The sequence below is a fragment of the Rhinoraja longicauda genome, chromosome 35, assembly GCF_053455715.1.
Source record: "Rhinoraja longicauda isolate Sanriku21f chromosome 35, sRhiLon1.1, whole genome shotgun sequence".
Taxonomy (NCBI): Eukaryota; Metazoa; Chordata; class Chondrichthyes; order Rajiformes; family Arhynchobatidae; genus Rhinoraja; species Rhinoraja longicauda.
Genome location: NC_135987.1, coordinates 19,883,778 through 19,903,597, shown reverse-complemented (window position 1 = coordinate 19,903,597; position 19,820 = coordinate 19,883,778). Strand labels below are relative to the sequence as shown.

At 49.9% G+C, this 19,820-nt stretch overlaps 1 protein-coding gene across 8 annotated transcripts in view; it reads right to left on the bottom strand.

Annotated features, from left to right (window-relative positions):
* zmiz1a (zinc finger, MIZ-type containing 1a) overlaps positions 1–19,820 on the bottom strand; it is a 334,001-nt gene that overhangs the window by 114,555 nt on the left and 199,626 nt on the right. For all 8 annotated transcript variants that reach the window (XM_078428564.1, XM_078428560.1, XM_078428561.1 and 5 more), the window contains exon 5: positions 4,085–4,190. In XM_078428564.1, the coding sequence (XP_078284690.1) occupies positions 4,085–4,190 (106 nt within the window). The remainder of the gene's footprint in view (positions 1–4,084; positions 4,191–19,820) is intronic.

Sequence of the window (19,820 nt, the reverse complement as noted above, 5' to 3'; positions counted from 1 at the left end):
AGGAGGAGGCCATTTGGCCCTTCGAGCCAGCACCGCCATTCAATGTGATCGTGGCTGATCATTCTCAATCAGTACCCCGTTCCTGCCTTCTCCCCATACCCCCTGACTCCGCTATCCTTAAGAGCTCTATCTAGCTCTCTCTTGAATGCATTCAGAGAATTGGCCTCCACTGCCTTCTGAGGCAGAGAATTCCACAGATTCACAACTCTCTGACTAAAAAAGTTTCTCCTCATCTCCATTCTAAATGGCCTACCCCTTATTCTTAAACTGTGGCCCCTTGTTCTGGACTCCCCCAACATTGGGAACATGTTTCCTGCCTCTAACATGTCCAACCCCTTAATAATCTTATACGTTTCGATAAGATCCCCTCTCATCCTTCTAAATTCCAGTGTATACAAGCCTATTACTGCAGCAATTTGTGTCTAGTCGTGAGGAAGACCCCTAGTGACCACTTGATCCAAAAAATAGTCATAAACAGTTCAGTGTAGTGGCCACTGATAATCCGTTGGCAATTAAGTGCTCAGTATTTCTGCAAATGTTACACCGCGAAATACCAACATCAATATTGAACGCAACAGCTCCATTTCATCAATGTCCTTCTGGCAAACCCACCCTGGGATCCTAAGCAAGAATTCATAGCATATGCCAGACCTTTCCATGCACTCAACATTGCAATGAAATGAGATAGCATTTTATAACACATTAGACAAAAATCAGGCATGTTATCATATCATATCATATATATACAGCCGGAAACAGGCCTTTTCGGCCCTCCAAGTCCGTGCCGCCCAGCGATCCCCGCACATTAACACTATCCTACACCCACTAGGGACAATTTTTTACATTTACCCAGCCAATTAACCTACATACCTGTACGTCTTTGGAGTGCGGGAGGAAACCGAAGATCTCGGAGAAAACCCACGCAGGTCACGGGGAGGACGTACAAACTCCTTACAGTGCAGCACCCGTAGTCAGGATCGAACCTGAGTCTCCGGCGCTGCATTCGCTGTAAAGCAGCAACTCTACCGCTGCGCTACCGTGCCGCCCTATGTTAAAGAATCCAAGGACTTCACGAGTAACATAATCAACGTTGATAAAAATCCGATGGTTCTATGGTTACATTTTTAGAGATGCAGTGTGATAACAGGCCCTTCGGCCCATCGAGTCCGTGCCGACCAGCGATCACCCCGCACAATAGCACTATCCTACACACACTGGGGGACAATTTACAATCTTTACCGAAGCCAAATAACCTACAAACCTGCACGTCTGTGGGGTGTGGGATGAAACCGGAGCACCCGGAGAAAACCCACGTGGTTACAGGGAGAACGTGCAAACTCCATACAGGCAACACCCGTGGTCAGGATGGAACCTGGATCTCTGGCGCTGTAAGGCAGCAACTCTACTGTTGCGCCACCGTGCTGCCCTGATACTTTGATGTTAATGATGTTAATGATGAGCTCATCAAACATACATCATGCCCCCAGTACGGACACAGGCCGTTCAGCCCAACTTGCCCGTGCCGACCAACATGCCCCATCTTGGCTCGATCCATTTGCCTGTGTTTGGCCCATATCCCTCTGAACCTTCTGCAGGACAGAACTGCAGATGCTGGTTTACACCGAAGACACAAGGTGCTGGAGTAACTCAGCGGGACAGGCAGCATCTCTGAAGAGAAGGAAAGGGTGACGGAAGTTTCGGGTTGAGACTAGGGTTGCCAACTTCTCACTCCCAAATAAGGGACAAAGGGTGACGTCACTGCCCCGCGCGCCCCACGTGACGCCATTGGTGGAGCGGGAGCATGTGGCCGCTGGCTGGGTGAGGTCACGTGGGGCGCGGGACGGTGACGTCACCCTTTGTCCCTTATTTGGGAGTGAGGAAGTTGGCATCCCTACTAATATGGGACAAGGGCAGTCCCGTATGGGACAAGGGCGGTCCCGTACGGGACAAACTAATTTAGCCCAAAATATGGGATGTCCCGGCTAATACGGGACAGTTAGCAACCCTTCTTCAGACTGTGTCAGTGATCTCAGAAAGGGGATCTGATGGGCAGGTTTATCCGCACAGAGACTGACGGTCCCGAGGAACAAGCTACCTGAGGTGGTGGAAGAGGCAGGTATACCTACAACTTTTAAAAGACATTTGGGCAAGTACAAGGAGAGAGAAGGTTTAGAGGGATATGTGCCAAATGCAGGCAAATGCGACTAGCTTCGAAAAGCATCTTGGATGCGACTAGCTTCGAAGAGCATGCAGATACAGCAGGCAGTGAAGAAAGCCAATGGAATGTTGGCCTTCATAACAAGAGGAGTTGAGTATAGGAGCAAAGAGGTCCTTCTGCAGTTGTACAGGGCCCTAGTGAGACCGCACCTGGAGTACTGTGTGCAGTTTTGGTCACCAAATTTGAGGAAGGATATTCTTGCTATTGAGGGCATGCAGCGTAGGTTTACTAGGTTAATTCCCGGAATGGCGGGACTGTCGTATGTTGAAAGACTGGAGCGACTAGGCTTGTATACACTGGAATTTAGAAGGATGAGAGGGGATCTTATCGAAACATGTAAAATTATTAAGGGGTTGGGCACGTTAGAGGCAGGAAACATGTTCCCAATGTTGGGGGAGTCCAGAACCAGGGGCCACAGTTTAAGAATAAGGGGTAGGCCATTTAGAACGGAGACGAGGAAACCCCTTTTCAGTCAAAGAGTTGTGAACCTGTGGAATTCACTGCCTCAGAAGGCAGTGGAGGCCAAGTCTCTGAATGCATTCAAGAGAGAGCTAGATAGAGCTCTTAAGGATGGCAGAGTAAGGGGGTATGGGGAGAAGGCAGGAACGGGGTACTGAACCCAGACAGGGTGCAACTAACAGGGATATCTGTCTAGGACCAGCCACCAGTAACATCCTCATGACTTTACAAAGGGCAGCCACATATGTTCATGTGATAGGAGATTACGTATAAAATTATAAAAGGACAGGACATGTTAGATGCAGGAAATTTTTTCTCAATGTTGGGGGAGTCCAGAACCAGGGGCCACAGTCTGAGAATAAAGGGGGAGGCCATTTAAAACTGTGATGAGAAGGAACTTTTTCACCCAGAGAGTTGTGAATGTGTGGAATTCTCTACCACAGAGGGCAGTGGAGGCCAATTCACTGGATAAATTTAAAAGAGAGTTAGATAGAGCTCTAGGGGCTAGCGGAATCAAGGGATATGGGCAGAAGGCAGGCACGGGTTACTGATTGTTGATGATCAGCCATGATCACAATGAATGGCGGCACTGGTTCGAAGGGCCGAATGGCCTCCTCCTGCACCTATTTTCTATGTTTCTATAGACAATAGGTGCAGGAGTAGGCCAATCGGCCCTTCGAGCCAGCACCACCATTCAATGTGATTGTTCTATGAGCAGAATGAGGCCACTCGGCCCATCAAGTCTACTACGCCGTTCAATCATGGCTGATCTATCTCTCCCTCCTAACCCTATTCTCCTCGTAACCCCAGCCGCATCTCCTGCTGGCGGTGATGGCGTTACACAATGTTGGTGCCAGGCAGCCCACACTCAGCATGACGAAGCACAATTGCACTTTCCCAACTGGGACTGGTCCAAGCAACACAAAGGCGGAGGTCTCCCTGAAGACTGCACTCTGCTGAGAGCCAAGATAAACAACGGGCCTGAGAGCAACGATCTCTTGAAGAAGCAGCCCCCCCGCTTGCATTCTCAGTCCCACAACAGACACGTCCAATATCCTGTTGCACACTCAACAACACGGCCAGTGCAACCACTGACACCAACACGCAATTTTGTTTTCTCTTTTGCTGAAGTATTTTGGGATTCGAAAGCTTGAAAGTCAGGAGGCCCAACAGGCTCAGGGTCATTTGGATATATGGAGTCTTGGCTATTCCACACACACAAACACACACACACAGCACAAGACTTCAGGAAGCAGCCTTTTTTGAAATAAAATGTAGTCATTTCACAAAAGTCAAAATTTGCATTTTCAGTCAAACGAGTTTTCTGTGGTTTGAGGGGGTGGGGGGGGGGGGGGGGAAGGGGGAGAGGAGGGGGAATGACAAGAGACACAAAACAATGCTTCCTACCTGCGGACTTTGGTGTGAACTTGTCTCTGTTTGCTGCACACACAGCCAGCAGCCGGTAACCAAGGTCCAGGTCGAAACCTTGCTGAGCTGCAACTCTGCTGACAACCTGGAACAGGGAGAAAACAGCACACTGGTCGGTCAGCCCAAGGCACAGCGATCGGCCAACTGCAGGAGACAGGCACGTGGTGGGGAGGAGGCAGACTGCAGCAGAGTGGGGAAGGAGCAAGCAGGCCAGGCCGCCAGATGTTTTTTCCCAGCTTCCTCACATCTTTCCCCCTGTCCCGGCTATCTCTGTGCTTGAAGCTGACAACCCTCTCTTGGCTTGGCTTGCCTCGCGGTAGTGCAGAACGGGTGGAAGGCTTGCAATTCAGACGGCCTGGGCTCGCCGCCAAGTCTGACTGAAAGCTCGCTCCTTTTCTCTTGGCAGGCCGCCTTCGGTAGGTTTATCATCAACACATCCTGCCTTGGGGTGGCCACTGAAAGGGTTCAGGCATCAATCTTGAGAGGCACTCTCTGCACTGAGGAACTTGCACAGAGGGCAACCAAGCCTTGATACCAGTACGCAGAGAGACCCCAGTGTCACTGGACGCACCTTGTCCTAGTTGGTCTTGGTCTTTGGGTCTCCAGTTTAGTTTAGTTTAGAGAGACCGTGCGGAAACAGGCCCTTCGGCCCTTCAAGTCCACGCAATCACCAACAATTATTCGTACACTCGTTCTATCCTACACACGAGGGGCTATTTACAGGAGCCAATTAACCCACAATGCTGTACGTCTGTAAATTCATAAGCTCAGAAGAGATAGGAGTAGAATTTGGCCATTTGGCCCATCAAGTCCACTCCGCCATTCCATCATGGCTGATCTAACTCTCCCTCCTAACCTCATTCTCCTGCCTTGTCTCCATAACCCCTGACACCCTATTGTCCCTAGTGTGTGTAGGATACGACGAGGGTATCACAAAATGCTGGAGTAACTCAGCAGGTCAGGCAGCATCTAGGAGAGAAGGAATGGGCGATGTTTAGGGTCGAGACCCTTCTTCAGACTGATGTCAGGGGGGCGGGACAAAGGAAGGATATAGGTGGAGACAGGAAGACAGTGGGAGAACTGGGAAGGGGGAGGGGAAGAGAGGGACAGAGGAACTATCTAAAGTTGGAGAAGTCAATGTTCATACCGCTGGGCTGCAAGCTGCCCAGGCGAAATATGAGGTGCAGTTCCTCCAATTTCTGCTGGGCCTCATTATGGCACTGGAGGAGGCCCATGACAGAAAGGTCAGACTGGGAGTGGGAGGGGGAGTTGAAGTGCTCAGCCACCGGGAGCTCAGGTTCGTTAAGGCAGACTGAGTGAATGTGTTGAGTGAAACGATCGCTGAGCCTGTGCTTGGTTTGGCCGATGTAGAGAAGTTGACATCTGGAGCAGCGGATGCAATAGATGAGGTTGGAGGAGGTGCAGGTGAACCTCTGTCTCACCTGGAAAGACTGTTTGGGTCCTTGGATGGAGTTGAGGGGGGAGGTAAAGGGACAGGTGTTGCATCTCGTGCGGTTGCAGGGGAAAGTGCCCGGGGATGGGGTGGTTTGGGTAGGAAGGGACGAGTGGACCAGGGAGTTACGGAGGGAACGGTCTCTGCGGAACGCAGAAAGGGGAGGAGATGAGAACATGAGGCCAGTACTAGTCTACGAATGATTGTCGGCGATCGCTGGGCGGCGTGGACTCGATGGGCCGAAGGGCCTGTTTCCGTGCTGTATTTCTAATCTAAACGAAACGAAATTTTCCGAAGATAGACACATAAAGCTGGAGTAACTCAGCGGGACAGGCAGCCATATAAAGAAATATCATTCTATCAAGTCTGAAGAAGGGTCGTGACCCGAAACGTCACCCATTCCTTCTCTCTTGAGATGCTGCCTGTCCCGCTGAGTTACTCCAGCTTTTTGTGTCTATCTTCGGTTTAAACCAGCCTCCTTCAAACTAAACTTTCCTGCAGGTTTATAATGGACAATAGATGCAGTATAACAGAGCTTTATTTGTAGTAGGCCATTCGGCCCTTCGAGCCAGCACCACCATTCAATGTGATCATGGCTGATCATTCTCAATCAGTACTCCGTTCCTGCCTTCTCCCCATACCCCCTGACTCCGCTATCCTTAAGAGCTCTATCTAGCTCTCTCTTGAATGCATTCAGAGAACTGGCCTCCACTGCCTTCTGAGGCAGTGAATTCCACAGATTGTCACATGGTGGTCATGTGTTGTCTCGTTCATGGGCATGTTGTTTACATTGAAAGTCCTTCGCTTCCCTTAATTGGTGGAAGCCTTGTGCCTTCTATCCAAACAAATTATGACAGTGGCACCTGACCATAAAAGAGAAGGCATCACAGACAGCTTGCTTCCCCTGCTCGGAGTTAGTGAGATGATCGTTATCTCATCTGCATTAGAACATCGTAAGTAGTGGTTGCCAACTTCCTCACCCCCAAATAAGGGACAAAGGGTGACGTCACTGCCCCGCGCCCCACGTGACCGCACCCAGCCAGCGGCCACGTGCTCCCGCTCCACCAATGGCGGCCGCCATTGGTGGAGTGGGAGCACGTGGCCGCTGGCTGGGTGAGGTCACGTGGGGCGCGGCGCGGTGACGTCACCCTTTGCCCCGGAGTGAGGAAGTTGGCAACCATACCAATACGGGACAAGGGCGGTCCCCGTACGGGACAAACCAATTTAGCCCAAAATACGGGATGTCCCGGCTAATACGAGACAGTTGGCAGCCCGAATCGTAAGGCAGAGGCAGCATCTCAGTGTAATTAGGATGTGGAACTTTGGTGGGCCCTAGTTTTTCCAAAGCAGAGAAGATTTTGACCAAAGAATAATTAGCTCCTGAAGACAGAGTGCTGGAGTAACTCAGCGGGTCAGGCAGCATCGCTGGAGAGAAGGAATGGGTGACGTTTCGGGTCGAGACCCTCAGTTCCTCCCTACCCATAATTAGTTCCAGATATTAACGCCAGTATTTCAGCATTTAACCCTTGATACCATAACACCACAGTAGATTCGGTGGGGCAGCAACCAGGGTTTTGGACCATTGATCTGGAGACGAGAGTTCGAATCTCATCAAGGCAGTAGAAGGAAATCTATACACTAAAACTCTCGTTTGTTTGTTTGTCCGTAACTACAGCCAAAACGGTACACGATAGCGCGACAATTTTAGGCCCACCTTACTCACCGTCGTCCCTTTGGTGCTGATGGAAGAGGTTTCATTGAAATTGGAGTTATATTTTTAAAGTTATTCACATTTTAAAGTTTAAATCTATCTCCTAGGGAGGGAGGGGGAAGGAGGGAGGAGGGGAGGGTTGAGGGGGATGAAGTGGGGGGAAGGGGAAGGGAGAGGGGAAGGAGGGGAGGGGGAGGGGAAGGGGAGGGGAGGGAGCTCACCAATGCAGAAGAGGTTTGGGCCCAACGGGTCCACTTGGTCTAGTTATTTTCTAAAAATAAAATAAGGACTCCCTGTAAAATAAGAGGTGACTGTGGCTTTGAAATCATCAGCCTGCCCATCAGCTAAGGTAGCTTACTTGGGTCGTTCAATGGTATGAACATTGATTTTTTTAAATTGTTTGAATGTTCCATTCATTCAGAGGTATGAACATTGAATTCTCCGACTTCAATTAATACCATTGCTCCTTCCTCGTTCTTCCCCGCGACCCCCACCTGCACCCCGATGTGCTCCCACTTTAGTTTAGTCTAGTTTGGAGATACAGCACGGAAACAGGCCCTTCGGCCCACCGAGGCCGCGCCGACCAGCGATCCCCACACACTAACACTACCCTACACACACTAGGGACAATTTGCATTTATACCGAGCCAATTCACCTACAAACCTGTACGTCTCTGGAGTGGGGGAGGAAACTGAAACCTAAAATCTTGGAGAAAAGAGGGGGAGGGAGAGAGGAAGAGATGGAGGGATAGAGGGGGAGGGAGGGGGAGTGAGGGAGGGACTGGGGGAGAGGGAGAGAGAGGGGGGTGAGAGGGAGTGAGGGGGAAGAGTGGGGGAGAGAGGGGGAGAGGAGAGGAGGGGAGGGAGGGGGAGTGAGGGAGCGAGAGGGGGAGTGAGGGGGGACTGGGGGAGAGGGGGTGAGAGGGAGGGGGAAGAGTGGGGAGAGAGGGGGAGAAGAGGGGAGAGGGAGGGGGAGAGAAAAGGAGAGAGAGGCAAGGAGAAGTGGTGGAGGAGGGGAGGAAGAGGGGGTGGGAGGGAGAGGCATTGAGAGAGAAAGAGAGAGAGGGAGAGAGAGAGAGAAGAGTGGAAAGCGAAAAAGAGAGAGTACGTCCGCAGGGTGAAGAGAGGGTGAAGCTTGGAGAGACAATTTCAGAGGTTCGAGCAATGATGGAGAGTTGAAAAAAGAGCAATTCACAACTGGCCAGAACTACTTTCTCTCGACTTACTTCACACTTCAAAACCAAAGCATTTTATTTGCAAAACGTATTGTTAATCCACTCCTTGGAGTGGGCCCTAGGGCCATGTGTTTCCACTACACCACACTGACTCTCATCAGCGTACCATTCTCAGCGGATTAAAATGATAACATCTGTCAAATTTTAAGGTTGATTTAATGAGGGGGGGGGGGGGGGGGGATGGGGTGACTTAAATCAACCAGCAGATGTGATTTTCATATTTATGGTCGAGCCTCAGGCGTTTTTCACATTTTCCATTCTTAAATACAACAAAAAGAGGCGGGGGGAAAATCAGAGCTGCATTTACATAGCATCCGGTACAAGTTCAGGCAAGTATCTACAGGGGACGAAGGGACTATGCGGTCAAGATGGTCCAATTCTATACTGCCATTGTGGAGTCTGTCCTCACCTTCTCCATCGTGGTCTGGTTTGGCTCAACCACCAAGCACCACATCCGGAAGGCTGCAATGGATCGTTCGCACAGCTGAGAAGGTTGTTGGCTGCAACCTTCCCCCCCATTGACGGACTGTACACTGCAAGGGGCAGGAAGCGAGCGGGCAAGATCATCTCTGACCCCTCTCACCCTGGCCACAAACTCTCCGAAGCACTTCCCTCTGGAAGGCGACTCCGGACTGTCAAAGCAGCCACAGCCAGACATAAAAACAGCTTTTTTTCCCCGCGAGTATTAGCTCTACTCAATAACCAAAGCCTGTAGCCTCCTTTTGCTCTGGTATTTTATGTCATTCTTCACATGATTAATGTTTTAATTATGTTTTAATATTCTTAATGTTTTATGTTTTATTCTTAATTGTTTCCTGTATGTCGTGTTGTTACTTGTGAGCGGAGCACCAAGGCTCATTCCTTGTATGTGTACATACTTGGCCAAGAAAATGTATTCAATTCAATTCAAGGTTGTATTCCACGAAGTAGGCAGTGTGTACAATGAGTGTACTCCACTCGAGTTCAGTCAGCGTAGCAACCCACCTCCCGGTCCGGGCGGCGACCATTGGTGGAGCGGGAGCACGTGGCCGCTGGCTGGGTGAGGTCACTTGGGGCGCGGGGCGGTGACATCACCCATTATTCCTTGTTTGGGAGTTAGTAAGTTGGCAAGCCAATACACAATGTCTATCCACCTATCACTCACCAGGCTTTGTCCTGTCCCCACCTCTTTACCAGCTTTCTTCCCACCCCCCAGAATAGACAATAGACAATAGGTGCAGGAGGAGGCCATTCGGCCCTTCGAGCCAGCACCGCCATTCAATGTGATCATGGCTGATCATTCTCAATCAGTACCCCGTTCCTGCCTTCTCCCCGTACCCCCTGACTCCGCTATCCTTAAGAGCTCTATCTAGCTCTCTCTTGAATGCATTCAGAGAATTGGCCTCCACTGCCTTCTGAGGCAGAGAATTCCACAGATTCACAGCTCTCTGACTGAAAAGGTTTTTCCTCATTCTCGTTCTACGTTCTTCCGATGTCCTATGAGATGAAGTTTGTTTGTCTAATCGCAATAAGGCTGTGAAGATGACACAGCCAGGCAGCTTACAACTCTGCAGATGTGTGTTGATGGCATCGGGAGATCATAGTACACTGTGTTAATCTGTAAACAACCATCAATACACACCCTTCAGGTAAAACACTGTCAGACGCACACATAAATCCTCACAAGTCTGGGGCCAAAGTGACGTGAACACGTCAGTGCCTCCAGGGTGAGGTAATGCTCAACTAATTCTTCCACACACTTAATAGACGTCTTTGCACATAAGAGATAAATTATAATAATTGAGAGACGAGGGAGTGTGCCAATGAAATCTCTTTCAATTTTAACTGGTCTGTAATGTTATTTGAAGATACATCGCCCACAAGCTGAACGCTGACTAGAATTCCTCGATTAAACACCAAATGGGCAGCAGGTAGAGCTGCTGCCTTACAGCGCCAGAGACCCAGGTTCCATCCTGACTACAGGTGCTTGTTTGTATGGACTCTCAGTCTGAAGAAGGGTCTCGGCCCAAAACGTCACCCATCCTCTTCCTTCAGAGATGCTGCCTGACCCACTGAGTTACTCCAGCACTCTGTGAAATGTCACCTATCCATGTCCTCCAGAGATGCTGCCTGACCCACTGAGTTACTCCAGCACTCTGTGTCCACCTATCACTTGCCAGGCTTTGGCCCACCCACATCTATCTTCACCAGCTTTCTCCCATCTACGCCATCAATCTGAAGATAGAATCTATCTATCTCTGCCTTTAAAAATATCCATTGATGTCCTCCACAGCCTTCTGTGACAAAGAATTCCACACACTCACCACCCTCTGACTAAAGAAATTCCTCCAAATCTCCTTCCTAAAAGAACGTCCTTTAATTCTGAGGCTGTGACCTCTAGTCCTGGACTCTCCCATTAGTGGAAACATCCTCTCCACTTCCACTCTATCCAAGCCTACCAAGATGCCCGATCCCAGTCCCATTTGTCTGCGCATGTCCAATATCCTGCTAAACATTTCCTATCCATGAGCCTGTCTAAATGTCTTTCAAATGTTGTTACCTTACCTGCCTCAACGACCTCCTATGGCAGCTCTTTCCACATACCCACCACCCTCCCAGTGAAAAAGTTGCCTCTCAGGTTCCCTTTTAGTTTAAAGATACAGCACGGAAACAAGCCCTTCGGCCCACTGAGTCCGTGCCGACCAGCGATCTCACATACACTTACACTATCCAATACACACTAGGGACAATTTACAATTATACCAAGCCAATTAGCCGACAGACCTGTACGTCTTTGGAGTGTGGGAGGAAACCGGAGCTCCTGGAGAAAACCGACGCAGGTCACGGGGAGAACATACAAACTCCGTACAGACAGCACCCGTAGTCAGGATCGAACCCAGGTCACTGGTGCTGCAAGGCAGCAACTCTACCACTGCGCCACCGATCCTTTTAAATCATTCCTCTCTCACCTTAACCTTATGTTGATTCCTCAACCCTGGATAAAAGGCCTCTGTACATTCATACTATTTAATCCCCTCGTGATTTTATACATCGCACTAAGATCCCCCCTCGGCCTCCTGAAATAAAGTCCTAGCCTGCCCAAACTCTCTCAACAGCTCAGACCGTCGAGTGCTACCAACATCCTTGTAAATCTCACAGGACAGGATCCAAAATCCAGACGCAAGCTGGTACTGTTATCAAATACAAATGGACGCCTTTAATACCACACAGAGAATGAAAATTTAAATGGTAGACATGGCTTCAAATAAGCAGTGCAGCCTTGATAGACACAAAATGCTGGAGTAACTCAGTGGGTCAGGCAGCAGCATTTCTGGAGAGAAGGAATGGGTGATGTTTCGGGTCGAGACCCTTCTTCTGAGTCTGAAGAAGGGTCTCGACCCGAAACGTCACCCATTCTTTCTCTCCAGAGATGCTGCCTGACCCGCTGAGTTACTCCAGCACTTTGTGTCTACCTTCGATTTAAACCAGCATCTGCAGTTTTTTTTCCTGCACAACCCGCCTCCCGGCCCGGGCGGCCACCATTGGTGGAGCGGGAGCACGTGGCCGCTGGCTGGGCGAGGTCACGTGGGGCGCGGGGCGGTGACGTCACCTTGTCCCGTATTTGGGAGTGCTAGAGTTGGCAACCCTAGTCCCCTCTCAATAAAAATCAGTCACACAAACACGTGCATCTGGAAATCCATCTCTTGTCAACAGCAGTGGTGTTTAATGGAGTAGAGTACAGAGGCATTTATTCATATTTAATGCTATTGGCCAGGGACGAGTCTGCTCGCGGCATTGGTCATAACATTAGTCCCCTGCATCAATCGCTGGATGTTACTGTGATACCGTTGGCAGGGAATAAAGGGGAGTTATGGATGATGATTTCCCACCCACTTGTAAAAATCCAAGGAACTACCATTGGGTGTGTTCAGCCATCTCAACAGTGGCAATTATAAAAAGGATAATCAAAATCCCATGACAGCAGTAAAAATATCTTGGAATCTCAAGCAGTAAAATAAAGAAGCATCTTGCTCATAAATCAGAGATCTGATCATAAACTTGGGCACCAGATCGGGAGAGAAGGAATGGGTGACGTTTCGGGTCGAGACCCTTCTTCAGACTGATGGGTCTCGGCCCGAAACGTCATCCATTCCTTCTCTCCTGAGATGCTGCCTGACCCGCTGAGTTACTCCAGCATTTTGTGTCTACCTTCGATTTAATCGAACATCTGCAGTTTGTTTTCCTATAATCTTGGGCACTATAACCACAATCAACAGCGGTAGTACCCATAGATTTAGGTTTAAGGAGAGGAGGGGAATGATTTAATAGGAACCTGAGTGGCAACTTTTCTTACACAAAGGGCGGTGGGTGTATGGAACGAGCTGCCGGAGGAGGTAGTTGAGGCAGGGACTATCACAAAGTTTAAGAAACATTTAGACAGGTACATGGACAGGGCAGGTTTAAAGGAACGCCCTTTAATTCTGAGGCTATGACCTCTGGTCCTAGACTCTCCCACTAGTGGAAACATCCTCTCCACATCCACACTATCCAGTCCTTTCACTGTTCTGTACGTTTCAATGAGGTCCCCCCTCATCCTTCTAAACTCCAGCGAGTACAGGCCCAGTGCCGACATACGCTCATCATATGTTAACCCAAATATTCTTGGCATCATTCCTGAAATCCTCCTCTGGACCCTCTCCAAAGCCAGCACACCCTTCCTCAGATATGGGGCCCAAACATGCTCACAGCACTCCCCATGCGGTCTGACCAGTGCCTTATAAAATTAAATGCATCTCTGTTAACTTTCCTTCTTGGGCTACCTGTGTCTAGATCTGCAGCAACAGAACGATGATGTGATTGACCAGCTACATCTTGTCCACCACGGACTTGTCTGTTTAAAATTTTAATACAAATGGACTGATGTGCAAATTTACTGCCTCGAACTTTTGGTCAAAGTAGCTTGCTCCTGAAGCTTCTTTCTTACAGGCAATTATTTTTGGTCAAGATAGACACAAAATATTGAAGTGTCCACCTGAAACGTCACCCATTCCTTCTCTCCAGAGAAGCTGCCTGTCCCGCTGAGTTACTCCAGCATTTTGTGTCTATCTTCATTGTACATCTGCAGTTCCTTCTTACACATAATTATTTTTGGTGATTCAGTGAGTAGCAACTAATCATGTTGTCTGATCAAATAACCCGGGCAGAGGGTTCCTGAACCCAACCATCATGAGGGGGGGAAGGAGAGGGTGAGGTGGAAGATTCGCATCTCCATAGTTCTTCTTTCTCTCCATCAGATTGGGGCTGCACGGTGGCGCAGCGGTAGAGTTGCCGCCTCACAGCGTCAGAGACCCGGGATCAGTCCTGACTATGGGTGCTGTCCGTATGGAGTTTGCACGTGTGAGATTCTGTGAGATTTACAAGGATGTTGGTAGCACTCGACGGTCTGAGCTGTTGGGAGAGTTTGGGCAGGCTAGGACTTTATTTCAGGAGGCCGAGGAGTGATCTTAGTGCGATGTATAAAATCACGAGAGGATTAAATAGTATGAATGTACAGAGTCCTTTTATCCACGGTTGAGGAATCAACATAAGGTTAAGGTGAGAGGGGAATGATTTAAAAGGATCGGTGGCGCAGCGGTAGAATTGCTGCCTTGCAGCGCCAGGAACCCAGGTTCGATCCTGACTACGGGTGCTGTCTGTACGGAGTATGCACGTTCTCCCCGTGACCGCGTGGGTTTCCTCCGGGTGCTCCGGTTTCCACCCACATCCCAAAGACGTGCAGGTTTGTTGTTTAATTGGCTTCTGTAAATTGTCCCTAGTGTGTGGGATAGAACTAGTGTACAGGTGGTCACTAGTCGGTGGGCCGAAGGGCCTGTTTCCACGCTGTATCTCCAAACTAAACTAACATTGTAGAGAAACCAGTAACCTATTGTCTTGAATGATCACATCCTCCAGCACTTTGCATCTTTTTTTGTAAACCAGCATCTGCAGTTCCTTGCATCCACATCCTTACATTTGTTTTTCTGGAGACTGCACAGTAATAGACAATAGACAATAGGTGCAGGAGTAGGCCATTCGGCCCTTCAAGCCAGCACCACCATTCAATGTGATCATGGCTGATCATTCACAATCAGCCATTCCGGGAATTAACCTAGTAAACCTACGCTGCATTCCCTCAATAGCAAGAATATCCTTCCTCAAATTTGGAGACCAAAACTGCACACAGTACTCCAGGTGCGGTCTCACTAGGGCCCTGTACAACTGCAGAAGGACCTCTTTGCTCCTATACTCAACTCCTCTTGTTATGAAGGCCAACATTCCATTGGCTTTCTTCACTGCCTGCTGTACCTGCATGCTTTCTTTCAGTGACTGATGCACTAGGACACCAAGATCTCGTTGTACGTCCCCTTTTCCTAACTTGACACCATTCAGATAATAATCTGCCTTCCTATTCTTACCACCAAAGTGGATAACCTCACACTTATCCACTTTAAACTGCATCTGCCATGCATCCGCCCACTCACACAACCTGTCCATGTCACCCTGCAAATTCATAATCTCTCAGCTGAGGTACAACACTGGGATTAGTATCTCTTTATGTGTTCATGGATGTGGACATTATGGGCAAGACTAGTAAGAAATGCCCAGCTCTAATTGGCCTGAGTCTTTACTTTAGACTTTTAAGATACCATGTGGAAACAGGCCCTTCGAGCCACCGAGTCTGTGCCACCCAGCGATCACCCTGTGCACTAACACTATCCCACACACTCGGGACCAAGCCACTTAGCCTACAAACCTGTACATCTTTGGAGTGTGGGAGGAAACCGAAGATCTCGGAGAAAACCCACGCAGTCACGGGGAGAACGTACAAACTCCGTACAGACGACACCCGTAGTCGGGATCGAACCCGGGTCTCTGGCGCTGTAAGGCAGCAACTCTACCGCTGCGCCACCGTGCCACCCCACGGTGCCTGACCACATGACCCCCAACGTCAGGATACATGGACAGGCCGGAGTAACGATGGCAGATTGCAATCTCTGAACCAGATGCATTTTAAAAACAATCTGTGATTTAATTGGTCACCAATGCTGAGGTTGTTTTTTTTTAATCTACTTTATTTAATTACTTAAATTTAAATTCCTCACAGGATTTGAACCTTGGATCCCTGGATTATTGCGTAGGAAGGAACTGCAGATGCTGGTTTACATCGAAGACAGACACAAAATGTTGGAGTAACTCAGCGGGTCAGGCAACATCTCTGGAGAGCAGGAATGTGTGACGTTTCGGGTCGAGACCCTTCTTTAAATTGAGTTCTTCAGACCCCTGGATTACCGGCTCAGAACTCAGATTATTGGGGGGACACGGTGGCACAGCAGTAAATTTGCTGCCTTACAGCGCTTACAGCACCAGAGTCCTGGGTTCGATCCTGACTACGGGTGCTGTCTGTACGGAGTTTGTACGTTCTCCCCGTGGTTTTTTTCCCGAGATCTTCGGTTTCCTCCCACATTCCAAAGAAGTACAGGTTTGTAGGTTAATTGGCTGGGTATAAATGTAAATTGCCCCTAGTGTTTGTAGGGGTGGTGTTAATGTGTGGGGATCGCTGGTCGGCGCGGACTCGGTGGGCCGAAGGGCCTGTTTCCGCGCTGTATCTCTAAACTAAACTAAACAAAACAAACCGCAGGGTGCTGGGTCGAGTTATACCACCACGATAGTGTCACGGGTCTGGGGTAAGATATTGGATGGTGGGACACTCATGTGCCAAGCCAGAGTGGTGTGATCGCCAATATAAACAGGGTCAGCTTGAAACACTCATCTGCTATCATTACGTTCACCACAAGAGGGCAGACCTGTTTGCTTCTGTCATCGAACTGGCTTCGAGCTCAAAATAAACGACGAGATTTATGTCGAAGATCAACACAAAAAGCTGGAGTAACTCAGCGGGACAGGCTGCATCTCTGGAGAGAGGGAGCGGGTGAGGAAGGGTATGGACCCAAAACGTCATCCATTCCTCCTTGCCAGCTGGGTGACGTTTCTGGACAAGACTCTTCTTCGGCCCTTGACCCGAAACGTCACCCATTCCTTCTCTCCAGAGATGCTGCCTGTCCCGCTGAGTTACTCCAGCTTTTCGTGTCGATCTAAGGTTTAAACCGGCATCTGCAGATCCTCCCGACACAGCCAGGTTTAAGTTTTGGTTTATTATTGTCACGTGCACGCAAGGCGCAGTAGAAAACTTTGTTTGGCTTGCTGTCCAAGAATGTCCAACCGTCTGAAGAAGGGTCTCGACCCAAAACGTCACCCATTCCTTCTCTCCTGAGATGCTGCCTGTCCCGCTGAGTTACTCCAGTATTTTGTGATACCTTCGATTTGTACCAGCATCTGCAGTTATTTTCCTACACAACTTGCAGGAGTGGGTGACTCCAGTGCGATTTCTCCTCAAGGTGTGTCTACTTTGAAGAAGTTCTCCTCCTCTCTTCGACGAGAGTTTAGCAACAAGCTCTCTCTCTGCTCCCCCTCTGTGTGATTCCTCCTGCCCTCCAACTCTACGACCACGTTTTAACCCAGACTCGCTACGAGTCTGAAGAAGGGTCTCGACCCGAAACGTCACCCATTCCTTCTCTCCTGAGATGCTGCCTGATCTGCTGAGTTACTCCAGCTTTTTGTGTCTATCTATACATAAATACTCTCAAGTCAAACTCAAGTACAATAGATAAAGCAAAGGGGAAGACCCAGAGTGAGAATATAGTTCGCAGCTGTGCGGGTTTGTAGGTTAATTGCCCTTAATAAATGCCCCCCAGTGTGTAGGGAGTGGATGGGAAAGTGGGATTACATAGAGCTAGTGTGAACGGGCTATTAATGGGCAGTGTGGACTCAGTGGGCCAAGGGGCGTTTCAATGCTGCATCTTTCAGTTAATCAAAAGTACGAAGATAATCAAAGGTATTTATTTCACAAAATGCTGGAGTAACTCAGCAGGTCAGGCAGCATCTCAGGAGAGAAGGTGTGGGTGACGTTTCGGGTCGAGACCCTTCTTCAGACTGATGTCAGGGGGGCGGGACAAAGGGAGGATATAGGTGGAGCAGGAAGATAGAGGGAGATCTGGGAAGGAGGAGGGGAAGAGAGGGACAGAGGAACTATCTAAAGTTGGAGAAGTCGATGTTCATACCGCTGGGCTGCAAGCTGCCCAGGCAAAATATGAGGTGCTGTTCCTCCAATTTGTCAAGAAGATAATCCTTCGCAAGGGACTTCGAGAGAATGGGTGGAGTAAAGACATAGGGCACAACACTCTCCAACGTCAGCATGGGGGTTCAGTAGAGCCAGTAGCAGGAAATACTGACCACAACAACTCAGGAGGAGGGGGAAGAACAATGGACAATGGAGGACCCGACGTGGAGGGGGGGCGGCGTGGAGGGGGTGGGACCGGCGTGGTGGGGGGACGGACCAGCGTGGAGGTGGGGGACCGGTGTGAGGAGGGGGTGGGGGGGGTGGGGATGAACAACAGGGAACCTGGCGCGTGGGTACTTTGTAACTTTGTAAGCAACCTTTCTGGGCACCTATTTGCATACCTTGGATACGCAAGCAAAGAACTTCACTGAATTTAATTCAATTGAATTCTGCACCTCCACAGTACAAGCAGTGGCTTATTTAGTCCAACAGAGGCACGCACTTTTTTTTAGTTTCGTTTAGAGATACAGCACAGAAACAGGCCCACCGAGACCGTGCTGAACAGCGATCACCCAGTGCGTGCGCCAGGACTATCCGACACACACTGGGAACAGTTTACAATTTACACAAGTCGATTAACCTACAAACCTGGACGTCTTTGGACCGTGGGAGGAAACTGGAGCTCCCAGAGAAAACCCACGCAGGCCACGGGGAGAACGTACGAACTCCGTATAGACAGCACCCGGAGTCAGGATGGAACCTGGGCCCCTGGCACTTTGAGGCAGCAACTCTACCGCTGCGCCACCGTGCCGCCCCTTACATATATACGCAATACATGCAGCCTTGGCTTTAAGCATCGACATGTTCCACACAATCTCCAGTCCCACTCATTAGTGGTGAACTGCACAGAGACCTCTCACAATGCTAAAGTTGTAACAACGCCAAGAGGTTAAATGGGTTTTAATTTGCCTCCCAAACACAATAAACTACGAAGCTAATCGGTTTCTAATGGCTGCAGTGCAGGTCAAAGGAAATGGCAGGACACTATCTGTAATTAAAATAACATTGCTCTGGGCAGGCGTCTGATGCCATGCATGGTCATGGTCCATGGTCCATCTAAACATCATTCTTCATGTAAAAATGATGATATACAGTCACCGAGCCATAGTTAACTGCAGCATGGAAACATGCCCCTTGGCCCAATGTGGGAACGAGGGACTGCAGATGCTGGTGTACAGGAGGGTCCCAACCTGTCCGCTTTCTCCAGCGATGATGCTCGATCTGCTGAGTTACCCCAGCACTTTGCATCCTTTGGACAAATGAGTCTGCTCTGACTAGGGTTGCCAACTGTCCCGTGTTAGCCGGAACATCCGGTATTTTGGGCAAAATTGGCTTGTCCCGTATTAGGCCCGGGGGGCACTGTAGGCCCAGACAGTGTAGGTCTGGACAGTGTAGGCCCAGACAGTGTAGGCCCAGACAGTGTAGGCCCAGACAGTGTAGGCCCAGACAGTGTAGACCCAGACAGTGTAGGACCGGACAGTGTAGGCCCAGACTGTGTAGGCCCAGACAGTGTAGGCCCAGACAGTGTAGGCCCGGACAGTGTAGGCCCAGACAGTGTAGGCCCAGACAGTGTAGGCCCGGACAGTGTAGGCCCGGACAGTGTAGGCCCGGACAGTGTAGGTCCGGACAGTGTAGGCCCAGATATTGTAGGCCCAGAGAGTGTAGGCCCAGACAGTGTAGGCCCGGACAGTGTAGGTCCGGACAGTGTAGGCCCAGACATTGTAGGCCCAGACAGTGTAGGCCCAGACAGTGTAGGCCCAGACAGTGTAGGCCCAGACAGTGTAGGCCCAGACAGTGCAGGCCCAGACAGTGTAGGCCCAGACAGTGTAGGCCCCGACAGTGTAGGTCCGGACAGTGTAGGCCCAGACATTGTAGGCCCAGACAGTGCAGGCCCAGACAGAGTAGGCCCGGACAGTGTAGGCCCAGACAGTGTAGGCCCAGACAGTGCAGGCCCAGACAGTGTAGGCCCAGACAGTGTAGGCCCAGACAGTGTAGGTCCGGACAGTGTAGGCCCAGACAGTGTAGGTCTGGACAGTGTAGGCCCGGACAGTGTAGGCCCAGACAGTGTAGGCCCAGACAGTGTAGGTCCGGACAGTGTAGGCCCAGACAGTGTAGGTCTG